The 12,751-nt window shown below is 44.4% G+C and overlaps 1 protein-coding gene across 1 annotated transcript in view; it reads right to left on the bottom strand.

Moving 5' to 3' along the window:
* Positions 1-8,413, bottom strand: part of LOC145337534 (proline-rich transmembrane protein 1-like) — a 76,223-nt gene extending 67,810 nt beyond the window's left edge. The window contains exon 1 of the mRNA XM_080182326.1: positions 8,171-8,413. Coding sequence (XP_080038452.1) covers positions 8,171-8,189 — 19 coding nt within the window. The 5' untranslated portion in view covers positions 8,190-8,413. The remainder of the gene's footprint in view (positions 1-8,170) is intronic.
* Positions 8,414-12,751: the final 4,338 nt, after the last annotated feature.

Genomic DNA, 12,751 nt, shown 5'->3' with positions numbered 1-12,751 from the left:
CACAGCACAGGGACCCGGGTTCAATTCCCAACTTAGGTTGCTGTCTGTGTGGAGTCTGCACATTCTCCCTGTGTCTGCATAAGTTTCCACTGGGTGCTCCGCTTTCCTCTCACAGTCCAAAAGATGTGTGGGTTAGGCCAGGTTGATTGGCCATGCTAAATTGACCTAGTGTCAGGAAGACGAGGGTCAAATATAGGGGGGTTATGGGGATAGGGCCTGGGTGGGATTGTGGTCAGTGCAGACTCAATGGGCCAAATGACCTCCTTCTGCACTGTAGAGATTCTATGAATAATTTAGCTACACTCTTGTGTCACCATTGTTGTATATCTTATGCTCATCACATGGTAATGGGAGGTTCTGACATTCATTATTTAGAAATAGATACAGCATATATAAAAACAAAAAAAATTCTTGAACCAGATTCAATTAAAACATCGTCATCCAAACTCGATAAAAGAAGATTCTATGATTCTTGGAAGCTGTTAACCATCGTTCTGGGACATGGTCCATAGTGATCTAAGCTTTTCACGCAATATTCCCAGCGGTTTCTAACCAATCGCTGAAAAAAAGACATTTTTTCGATGAAGCTTCATCTTATCAGGACAATTCGCAAGAATACCAAAAGCAAAGATAACAGCAAATTATACGATATGAGAAGACAGTACAGATTGATTGGCAAGTAGGCTGTGATTAGTAGAGGCACTGCCACAAGAATGCATCAGTTGATACTGACTGACAGTTAACTGCCAAGCATTGTTAGAAATTTAAAGCTGGCAGCTTGACTTTGACTGACTTCTCACACAGCATGAGTTGTTGTTCCCTTCACATTTGAGATTCTTGTGAATTGTTCTGATGAGTGCCAGATTAAGAGCTGTGACTAAAAATGTCTTTTTTTTCAGCGACACTCAAGTTCTGCACATGTCGACTTATTGCTCGGTTCAGCATTCTTCCACTTAAAAAAAATGCAAGTCTCAAGCTTTCTGAAAAGGGTAGGGTAAAGGTTTAAACGTGAGCTAAACATAGACCATCCCCTGCAAAATAAAAAACAGCGAGGTACTTGGGGTCTCCAAAGATTTTCAATACAGATTTTGGGTTTAGCTAGAGCGTGCTTTGAGATTCATACATTTACCACTTAATAAGGCTTATTGCTACAAATGACCCATGCTGGTATACCGAACACAATTGATTTCACAGAACTTGGCAACATTCCTTAGCTTAATTACGACTCCATGGCTGCTTCTCATCGTACACAATATTCTTACAAAGGCCCTCAAGATCTATAAATATCACTGTCACTTATACAAAGACGAGGCTAGAACACAAACCTTTAGTTAACAGAATTGCAAAAAAGGTAATGCACACCACAGGGACGGTACCAATACACAGGGGGGTCAAAGTTCATCCTGGGAGATAATGGAAAACAAGGTGCATCACAATAACTGTAACATTTAATTAAGTAAAATGCCCCAAGGAGTGTCACAGGACAAATTTCACACCAAGCCACATAATGAGATGTTTGAACAAATAATCAAAAGCTTGCTCGAAGAAGTAGATTTTAAAGAGTGTCATAAATGTAAAGAAAGAGGTCAAGAGACGGAGAGGTTAAAGGAAGGAGTTCCAGAAAGTCCCACTCTCAGATTGCTGCTGGTGTGGTCCAGAGAAGATAGAATGTAACCATTCTAGAAACGCTTTAACCTAATGTGCCAGGTCTCTGCAAGATGCAGGGAGGAAGGACAGTCTCTGGGTGAAGAATTGTATCGTGTTACAATCTGAATACTCGGGAATATTTGCCCTGGTGAGGCCAGGAGGAGGAGAAATCACTGGTAGGTGGTTCAGGAATTGTCCAGTGACTGGGGGAGTGCCTTTTGATGGTCACTCGATAGTACAGCTGAGGAAAAGGGGGATCTTTAACCTATCAAAAACTTGGGGTGGGGTGGGGGTATCTGTGGGCTGTTTTCTAAAAAGACACCCACTCTGTGGAGAGTGTGGTGTAAGTGTTTGCAGATCCAATGGGGTGAAGGAGTACAATATCAAGGGTAGGAGTCTTAGCAGTGTTGAGGAGCAGAAGGATCTTGGGGTCCGGGTCCATAGGACTCTTAAATCGGCCTCGCAGGTGGAGGATGTGGTCAGGAAGGCGTATGGTGTACTGGCCTTCATTAATCGAGGGATTGAGTTTCGGAGTCGGGAGGTAATGCTGCAACTTTATAAGACCCTTGTCAGACCCCACTTGGAGTACTGTGCGCAGTTCTGGTTGCCTCACTACAGGAAGGATGTGGAAGCTATTGAGAGGGTGCAGAGGGGGTTTACAAGGATGTTACCTGGATTGGGAGGCATGCCTTATGAAGATAGGTTGAGGGAGCTAGGTCTCTTCTCCCTGGAGAGACAAAGGATGAGGGGCGACCTGATAGAGGTTTATAAAACTTTGAGAGGTATAGAGAGGGTGGATTCTCAGAGGCTATTTCCCAGGGCTGAAATGGTCGCTACGAGAGGACACAGGTTTAAGGTGCTTGGGAACAGGTACAGAGGAGATGTTAGGGGTAAGTTTTTCACTCAGAGGGTGGTGAGTGAGTGGAATCAGCTGCCGTCGGTGGTAGTAGAGGCGAACTCGCTGGGGTCTTTTAAAAGACTTCTGGATGAGTACATGGGATTTAATGGGATTGAGAGTTATAGATAGTTCAGTGGCTTGGTAGGTATGGATATGATCGGTGCAACTTGTGGGCCGAAGGGCCTGTTTGTGCTGTAGTGATTTACGTTCTATTACAATTCACTGGAAGTGGGCTTCACTGACTGGACATCATTAGGCTTTTAATTCCAGATTTTTGTAGAACCCTACAGTGCAAGGGGTGGCCATTTGGCCCATCTAGTCGGCACCGATAACAATCCCAACCAAGCTCTATCCTCATAACCCCAGATATTTACCTTGCTAATCGTCCTGAACCTACAGGGCAATTTGGTATGACTAATCTGCCTAAACCACTCATCTTTGGATTGTGGGAGGAAACCGGAGCACCCGGAGGAAGCCCATGCAGACACTGAGAGAATGTACAGACTCAGCACAGAGTCACCCAAGGCCGGGAATTGAACCTGGGTCCATGGGGCTCTGAGGCAGCACTGCTAGCCACTGTACCACCATGCCACCCTAATAAAGACTCTTAATTGTTTGCCATGTTTAATGTTGGTAGCTGCTTAGGCTGGCTATGGTGTCACAGGTTGTCCATTTAGACATTGACAGGAATCCAATCCTTATTGAGACCGATAATTTAAACAGAGATGAATTTCCACTGACTGAAATAGAGGAATTGTATGACAGCATTTCAATTTTCAAGACTCTTACTGTAATAAGCAAACTAAAATCAGTTTTAACCAAACATTGCCCAGTAGTTTACCGATATGCTAAACTACAGAACTGCAGTGGCATAGTGGTATTGTCACTGGGTTAGTAATCCAGAGACCCAACACAAAGCCCTTGTTAGCCAAGTTCGAATCCCATGGCAGAAGTGAAACTTGAAGTTCGTAAACTTGGGTGGCACAGTGGTTGGCACTGCTGTTTCACAGCACCAGGAATCCACGTTTGATTCCCAAAGATGTGCAGGTCAGGTGAATTGGTCATGCTGAATTGCCTCTTGCTGTCCCTGATATGTTGGTTAGGTGAATTGGCCATGCTAATTGTGTGAGGTTACAGGGGTCGGGCAGGGGAGAGGATCTAGGTAAGATACTCTGTCAGAGAGTCAATGCAGACTCAATGGGCCAAATGGCCTCTTCTGCACTGTAGGGATTCCATAAGTCTTCCCTGGCCATCCCTAAGCAGCTGGGAAGATTGAAACGAGGGACACCTTGACAAATCTGTCCTTGTTGGCATTGCAAGTGGTTGAAGTGATAGATGATGACCATGGTGGCACACAGGTCAAAAAGGAAGTGAGAGAGTTCCACCATAACTCTATTGTCTGTATGGTTATGATTCCTAATTAGGCTAATGTATGATTAATTAGTGATATTTTATGCTATGGGCTGTGCCTACTTAACCACTGAGCTGACAAGGGAAGCATTTCAAATCCATCTGACTAGACAAACTGAACTCAGCTCCCAGAAGGGCACAATTCGAAATGACAATCTGGAACACAATTACTTACACAATTTTGGATGATTTAGGGAACCAGCAATGGAAATTGTTTGATTAATTTGACCTTCTTAAATGAGGCAACATGAAAAGGTTGATGAGGGTAACCCCGTTGATGTGGTGTATGTGGACTTGCAAAGGGCATTTTATAAAGTGCCCCATAACAGACTTGTCAGCAAAATCGAACGCATGGAATGAAAGGGGCAATTGCTGTATAGTTGTGAAAAATACTCAGTGGCAGGGAAACAGGGATTAGTGATGAACGGGTGTTTGTCCATACAGGGCGGAATGGAAATTAAGGCCCATCGCAGTGTTCTTCAGGAATCGGGATTCGGAGCACTGCTTTTCTCGATATCTACTGATGACCTGGACTTGGGCGAAAACTTGAGACCACAAAGTTATAAAGCATGGTGAAATGTGAAGAGTAATAAACTTTGAGAGAATACAGACAGTTTGTTGGAGCGGGAGAACGTACAGTCAAGGCAATTTGACGCAGAGGAACATAAAGTGATACAATTTTGTAGGAAGGACGAGGAGGGAGGCAGTATAAAATAAATACACAATTCTAAAGGGGGTACAGGAGCAGAGGGAACTGTGAGTAGACGTGTACGAGTCATTGAAGGGCTGGTTGACAAAGCCAATAACAAGTTATATTAAATCCTGGGTTTAGTACTTAGAGCAGAGATACATTGAAGTTACAGTAAACACCAACAATAAGCTTACTTTTATATAACCCTTTAATGTAACAAAACAGCTCATGCATTCCACACGAGCACTATAGAACAAACTATGGCCCCTTTATTTGAAAGTCAGAAGGGGGTTCCACCAGAACGTATTGTCTCTCTCTCTTTCTGGATGAGATTGCTAATATTGGTAAAGTCATGAATAATTTGTGGTGTTTTGGCAGTGCCCACTAGTAACCAGAGTACAGCAGCTCTATCGCATCTCAGCCAAAGGAGGTATTCATATCACATTTTATCTGCTGGAACTAAACCAAAGGAATGACCTAAAAATATAAAATACTGGACTGCTGTGATCTGATTTGGAAGGGGGCAAAGGTGTAGGAAAGGTTCATGAGAATGGTTCCAGACCAGAGAGGCTTCAGTTAGTTAAATGGATTGACAGAGAGTTCACTGCTTTCTTCAGTGAAGGGAACGCTTGGGAGGAGGTTTAATAGAGGTGTTCAAAATCACGTGGGGTCGGGGTAGAGTAGATCAGGAGAAACTACTCCCCTTGGGCGAACACTCGAGGACCAGACACGAGGGCCGGAGTTCCCTGATCTCATATCGCTGCTGGCGAGAATGGAGAATTTGGCGCTCAGCCAAACATCCATTCACTGCAGCGGGACTGGAGAATCCCAGCCACGGGCGAGGCCGGAGAACTCCAGCCGAGGAGAAACCTTTCTTTACACAGCAAGTGGTCACCATCTGGAAGGCACTGCCCGAGTTAAAGTGGAGGCAGGGTCAACTGTAACTTTCAAAGGGGATTTGGGTAAATTGGTTGGAGAAAAGAGGTGAGATTCTCTGCGCTGCCTGTGGCATTTTTCTCAGTGACAGAAGGCAGTGTGCCATTCGCTGGTGGCAGCATCTTCTAGTCCTGCCGCTATCAATGTCCTATTGAAGTCACCCCACGTCGCCCGGAACCTGCAGCAGTGGGTGCGCCGTTGGCAAACCAGAAGATCGCACCGGTGTGAACTGCCAGAGAATTCCAGTTATAAAATTTAGGGCTACAGGGAAAAGGCTGGGGAATGGGACTAGCTGTGTAGCCCACACAGAGAGCTCCCACAGGTACATAAGAACATAAGAACATAAGAAATAGGAGCAATACAATACAATGGGCTGAATGGCTTCTCCTTGTGCTGTAACCATTCCGTGATCCTAGAATCACTTTAGCCTAACCCGCTAGTCAGCAAACATATGTGACCCATGGTCCCGATACATAACAATGGCTGGAATTCTCTCACCTCGCCAGCTGGGATTCTCCAGTCTCGCTGCTGTGAATGGAAATTGGCCTGAGTGCCAAGTTCTCCATTCTCACCAGTGCCAGGGGGAGGGGCATTCGACATCGGAGAATCTCAGCCCAGTGTTACTCTCTTTTGGAAGTCAGTGGAAGCGTAATATTGGTGTGGCTGTAAAACCCACCTTCCACCCGATCCTGTGGGTCTCCCATCCAGCCAGTTAGGTTAAAATCACTCTGGTTCCAGGCTGGTTTTAGCCCGTCTCCGTCAAGCTGTACCCTTGGGTGTACACAAGAGATGAACTTTCTTCCTAACCGTCCTGTGTCCTTTTCTTTTGAAAGTTCAAAGCCAATATATTATTGTCACAAGGAGTCTTACATTAGTTACTGTGAAAATCCCCTAGTCGCCACACTCTGGCGCCTGTTCGGGTACACTGAGGGAGAATTTAGCACGGCCAATACATCTAACCAGCACGACTTTCGGAATGTGAGAGGAAACCGGAGGAAACCCACGCAGACACGGGGAGAATGTGAAAATTCCACACTGACAGTGACCCAAGCCGGGAATCGAACCCAGGTCCCTGGCGCTGTGAGGCAACAGTGCTAACCACTGTGCCACCGTTCTTGGGGAGAGAAAGCGGGGAGAAGGGATTGCAGTTAGATAGTGCAGACGGAGTTTATCTGAAGGATGAAACAATCTCCTTGCCCATCCACGCAGTGGGCTTGCAACAGCGAGCCCCTGGGTGAATGGGTGTGACACTGGGAGGAAAATGCAAGTGCATTAACCTGCAAAAACACGCACACAAGGCGAGACACATAGAATCGCCAGCTCTCATCCTGATCCTGTGAAAGTAGGGCAGGAGCTCAGAGGATTTCGCCTCATTTACAGGAAAATTCAGGGCAGGAAGCAGCTACCAACAAGCTAAAGGGAGAGCTATACGCTTCAGCAATCTGTTCCCAATTTGGACACGCTCCCTGGGCATCAGCAAACTATTCAGGGGGCGCCCCTGTCGCCAACCTTCGCCGAAATAAAAAGGTCTGTTTTTTTTCCCTTTTCTCTCCCCCTCTCTAATTTAATTGTCACCGCCTGCGCCAGTGGGGCTGAGTGTCTTTCCTCCATCCCTGTCAGCCTCAGGCAATAATCAGCCCTCACTCTCCAGTCAGGGAGAGAAGGCAAGAGCATCTTTCAGAGATCACTGCTGTTAATTACAGTATTTAAATATGCAAAATATACACCGGGGCCATGTGAAATGTCACACAAAAATCAAACGGCTACACACCCCACCAGAGAAGGAAGCTTGCTCCTTTACAAAAAAAAAGCATTTTAGCTTTGAAAATAAAACTATAATACATTTTTAAATAAATAACATGGGCAAAAGCTCAGAAATCTGAAAATCATCATAGACCACGGAATTGAAGTGATGGCAATCTGACATATTCAGATAAAGGAATGTTTTACTTATTTTTTGCCCCCCAAATATAATCTCTACCCAGGAAATTTCCTTAACTTGTGCAATGTGGGGGTACAGATCCACAACAGTAACAAAAAACCTTCAAGTCTTATTCAGATACTTAAGATTATTGTGACATATTCAGACACTTAAGACAATTATGTGTCATTTGGACGTTTTTTGTCCCTTCCCTCCCTTCCTGTGAGATTTCTGTTTGCATATCCCCCTTCTCTCGCCCACTAATAGTTAATAAAAGGCAGGCTGTGAATAGTATTTTGAAAAACCCAGGGTTTCCCCTGTAACACTCACAGGTAAACAAAATCTTTACATTTGACTGCGCACATCGTCAATTCACCTGTAAAGCTATCGTTGTCAATAAAATCGGAAATCTGAGGTTAATTTTTTTTAAAATTGAGCTTGATGGGGTGTTAGAAATGTTTGCTGAGGGGGTCTGGGGATTGCACTGTTGGCTGCAGAAGCCCCCCCGTCTCAATGGGGACAATCAGTTCCAGTTTCAGGACACAAGGCGAGTTGCTGCAGTTTTTCTACATTCCTCCCGATCTGAAGGGGAATTCGGTGGGGCTGCCACCCAGGAACAGGCGAGACACTGGGAGATTGCAACATTAACAAGCACAGTTTTTTTTACCTGCTTTCTCCGATGACATGTTCGCGCTGGGAGTAAATGGACAAGCGATGCAGCAGCAGCAGCCGATCCAGATGTTGGTCTTTAGCAGAATAAACAGCCGGATTTTTTTTTCCCTGTGTGTGTGTGTCGAGATCAGCTGTTCCACCGCGAGAACAAAATGAAATGATAATAACGAGGAGGGTGAATGATGGAGAGAGAAAGAGAAGAGGGAGACCTCTTAAAGCCAACCTGCCCCTTCATAGGTCTCACAGGCAACGCTGTAAAAAACCTCCTGTTCCCAGTGAAGGGGGAGGGCAGAGGAAGTACTGTCAAATTGTCGCTGTCTTCTGGAGAGTTGTATATTTATATTTTGAGTCTAGGGATGTTAATTGACTCGGTACACTGGAGAAACAGGTCACAGGGTGACTTTTCTTCACCTGCTTAAACTGCCAACAAAGGGCATCTTTTGATCGCAAATAAAGCCCAGTGCTTTCTCTACACCCTTTTGATCTGATTTGATTTATTATTGTCACATGTATTATTATGCAGTGAGAAGTATTGTTTCTTCAGCACTGTACAGACAAAGCATACTGTTCATAGAGAAGGAAATGAGGGAGTGCAGAATGTAATTTTACAGTATAGCTAAAGGTATAGAGAAAGATCAACTTAGTGCGAGGTAGGTCCACTCCAAAGTCTGTTAGCAGCAGCTATGATACTAGGTATGACTGTAGCACAACTGCACCCTCTCCTTTCCTTCTCTCCTATGTACTCTGTGAATGGTATGCCTTGTCTGTATAGCGTGCAAGAAACAATACCTTTCCCTGTATACTAATACATGTGACAATAATAAGTCAAATTAAATCAGTGGGCACTACCATCACACAATAAGAGATCAGAGTGTGCAATCAGCCTCTTTGTGACAGGCACTTTGCAACTTGGTGGGAGTCCACCCACCTCCCATTAAAGTGTGAAATTGTTTAATTTAAATGTCTCCATTAGCAGGCTCAGCTTTTACTGTCAACACAAGGTTAATGATGCTGTTATTTCTGGGGAAATCTCACTGCAGCTTAAAGTGAGGGGGCAGATGTCACATTGAACTTGGGGTTGCATAGGAATTAGGAACAGGAATTAGGAGCGGGAGTGGGCAGTTCAGCCCTTCGAGCCTGCTCCGCCATTCTATACAATCCTGGCTGATCTTATCCTGGTCCCAGCTCCATTTTCCTGCCTCTTCCCCACAATCCTTTATCCCGCTTTCAGCAGAAGCTAATCTATCCTTTTCTTGAATCTGTTCATTGATTCTGCCTCCACTGCATTCTGGGACAGTGAGTTCCACACATTCACAACTCTTGGACAGACTAGTTTCTCCTCATCTCAGCTTTGAACCCACCTCCCCTCACTCCATGGCCAGAATTTTCCATTCCAGCAGGATTTTCCCATCCCGCTGCAGTGAACGGAGAGTTGGCAGGGCACCAAGTTCTCCATCTTCGCTGCAGCAGGAGCGCGGCATGAACAGGCAATAAGATCACGCCCTGTGTGCAGGATTTTACAGCCTTGCTTGACCCAAGGCTGGAAAGTCCCATCTGAGGTCAACAGACCTTCCCAATGTCCGCCCATTGCCCGCTCCGATTCCTGTGGGGTTCAGGACCGAAGAATTCCGGCCCATATCTAAGACCTCTTGTTCTGGACTGTCCACAAGGGGGGACATCTGTTCAATGTTCACCTTATCAAACCCTTTCATACATTTCAATCAGATTCCTCTCCCACCCTCATTCTTCTGAACTCCAGCGAGTACCAGCCCAAACTACCCAACCACTCCTCTGGCAACAGCCCTTTAAGATAATTAATGATGGATTTTGGGTTGATCCTGAAAATTTCCCCACATCAGCTCTCTGACACTCTCTGGTGTTGTTGTAAAGGCTGTGGGTTAGTGGATAGCCCTCTGAATGTGAAGTCTCTCTCCAGTACAGTGATTCTCGGCTGGCAGTCCAGTGCAGTACTGAGGGGGTGCCGCACTGTTGAATTGATGCACACACTGGATGAATGTTAAACCAAGGTTCCTCCCAGGTCAATGTAAACAATCCCTGCCAACATTTCAATGGAGAGCAGGGGCATTGCCCTTTGCATCTTGGCTCTTGGCCAATATTTACCCCTCAATTCATAACACAAATTTCCAAGACCATTTTCGCAGTGCGTGCTTGTGGAAGCTTGCTTTGTACAAATTGGCTTCCCCATTTCCTACACTGCAAACAAAAAAAATTCACCAGCTGTAACAGGCTTTGGAATATATGGTGCTGGGAGGTGCTAAATAAATGTAAGTCTTTCTTCTTCTTTTCAGTTCAAACTTGTATAACTCAGGGGGGAGGCCATGGTCTATCGCAAGACTTTTAATCCAGAAACTCAGCTAATGTATTGGGACCCGGGTTCAAATCCCGTCACAGCAGATGGTGGAATTTGAATTCAAAATATCTGGAATTAAGAATCTACTGATAGCAATGAAACCATTTTCGATTTTTGGAAATTCCCATCTGGTTCACCAATGCCCTTTTGGGGAGGAAATCTGCCATCCTTATCTGGTCTGGCCTACATGAGACTCCAGAGCCACAACAATGTGGTTGACTCTCAGCTGCCTCCCAATGGGCAACTAGAGATGGGCAATAAATGCTGGCAAGCCAGTGATGCCCACATCCCAAAAATGAATTTAAAAAATGAAAAGCGCATTGATAAATTCTGTGTGTGATTTCATTCATATTTGAGATTGTGATTTCGGAAGGTTCCAACCACAGAGACTATTTATATATTTGATCAGGGGATGTCATATTTATATGTATATATATAAAAGAACAAAGAACAATTAAGAACAAAGAACAAAAACAGCCCGGGAAACATATAAAACATGGCTAATTTATAACTTAAAATGGACAAAGAATTTAAAACCATGGCTGAAACCATGGCTGGCTATGACTCAAAACAAAAGGAAATTTCTGACATTTGAGGAAGCTGCTACCTCGTTATCTCTGAAGAGATACTAATAGCTCAGTGAGCTGCAGATGGCCAACTTCTGAGGTAATTATACAACGGCCATTTACATTTTTGGTCTGCTAGTCTGCTAGGACAAAGAACCCTGAAACTGCTTTTGAAAGTCTTAGTGGTTGAAACATTAACAATATCAAGAATCCAAACCAGTGATCCTTTGTCAAAGCTAAAGTGAAGAGGTGGGAGTCACATGATTCACCCCTGCAGTGAGTCATGTGACTCCCACCTCTCCACCCCAAATCAACCAAAGCAGCCTATCTCATCACCATTGGAAAAGTGGCTTATCCAGCATCAATTGCAGTTTACAGAGCAATACACCATTAGACTTTTGACTCTGGACTCTGCACATTTGTGGAAAAATTGATCTAATTTATTCTATGGTCTTTTCCCTCTATTTCTTTCTTTTCTGCATCCCTCTTTTACTGTGTGAATACAAAGATGGGATGTTTAGAACCCTTTTCTCACATTTGGAATGTGTGCAAATAAACTAACCCTCTAAGTTTATCCTGTCTTGAGTTGCCTGTGGAGTTATTATTAGAAAATTGGATCATGCCAATACAGAGGAGCTTGGAAAATATGCCACTATTTATAAAGTTAGTCCAGTCCACCAATTTAACCAACCTCCCATCCATTGACTGTGTCTACACTTCCCGCTGCCTGAGGAAAGCAGCCAGCATAATTAAGGACAATAGGACAAAGTAATTAAGGGCACCATGCACCTTCCATCTTCTTCCATCAGGAAAAAGATACAAAAGTCTGCGGACACGTACCAACCGATTCAAGAACAAGCTTCTTCCCTGCTGCTGTCAGACTTTTGAATGGACCTACCTCGCATTAAGTTGATCTTTCTCTGCACCCTCGCTATGACTGTAACATTACATTTTGCACACTCTCCATTCTTTCTCTATGAACGGTATGCTTTGTCTGTATAGTGCACAGGAAACAATACTTTTTATTGTATGCTAATATATGTGACAATATAAATCAAATCAAATCAAATTAAAGGGGAAAGTTAAAACACTATTTATGGATTGTTGGTATGAGACAAATCTGAGCTGTTTAAATTAACGACTCATTGTCTGTAACAAGTTTAGTTTCTGTGTTTCATTCACATCTCTTGGGAATACAGCAGTATTGTTGATGGTCTTACAATCCAGCAATCACAAACCCAACCCTGACAAGTTGTGAAATTCAATCATTTCTGCTATGGCACAAGAAAAAGGATGGCGGCCTTGTGGTGCAGTGGGTAGCATCTCTGTCTCTGAGCCTGAAGATCTGGGTTCAAGTCCCACCCAAGGAACTGATGGCCAAGAAGTTGCATCCGTGTCATAGCCAATAGATTGTGTATCGACTTGCAAAATCCTTCCAAACGCACCAATGGCCGGCAGTAAGAGTGGGAGACACTCCTGGGCAGCTGAGCCTCCCAAGCCACTGGCAACAGACTAGCGACCTGTCCCGGGAATAGCCAATTTGAATGCCTTTCCAAAGGCACTGGATGCAAACCTAATTCTTCAAAACTGAACTCAGCACCATCTCCACGAGGCAAGCTATACGTATCAATAAATTGCC

This window comes from Carcharhinus amblyrhynchos, unplaced genomic scaffold (genome assembly GCF_965287045.1).
Source record: "Carcharhinus amblyrhynchos unplaced genomic scaffold, sCarAmb.v2.hapA scaffold_52, whole genome shotgun sequence".
NCBI classification, from domain to species: domain Eukaryota; kingdom Metazoa; phylum Chordata; class Chondrichthyes; order Carcharhiniformes; family Carcharhinidae; genus Carcharhinus; species Carcharhinus amblyrhynchos.
This window is presented reverse-complemented; position numbering and strand designations above follow the sequence as displayed.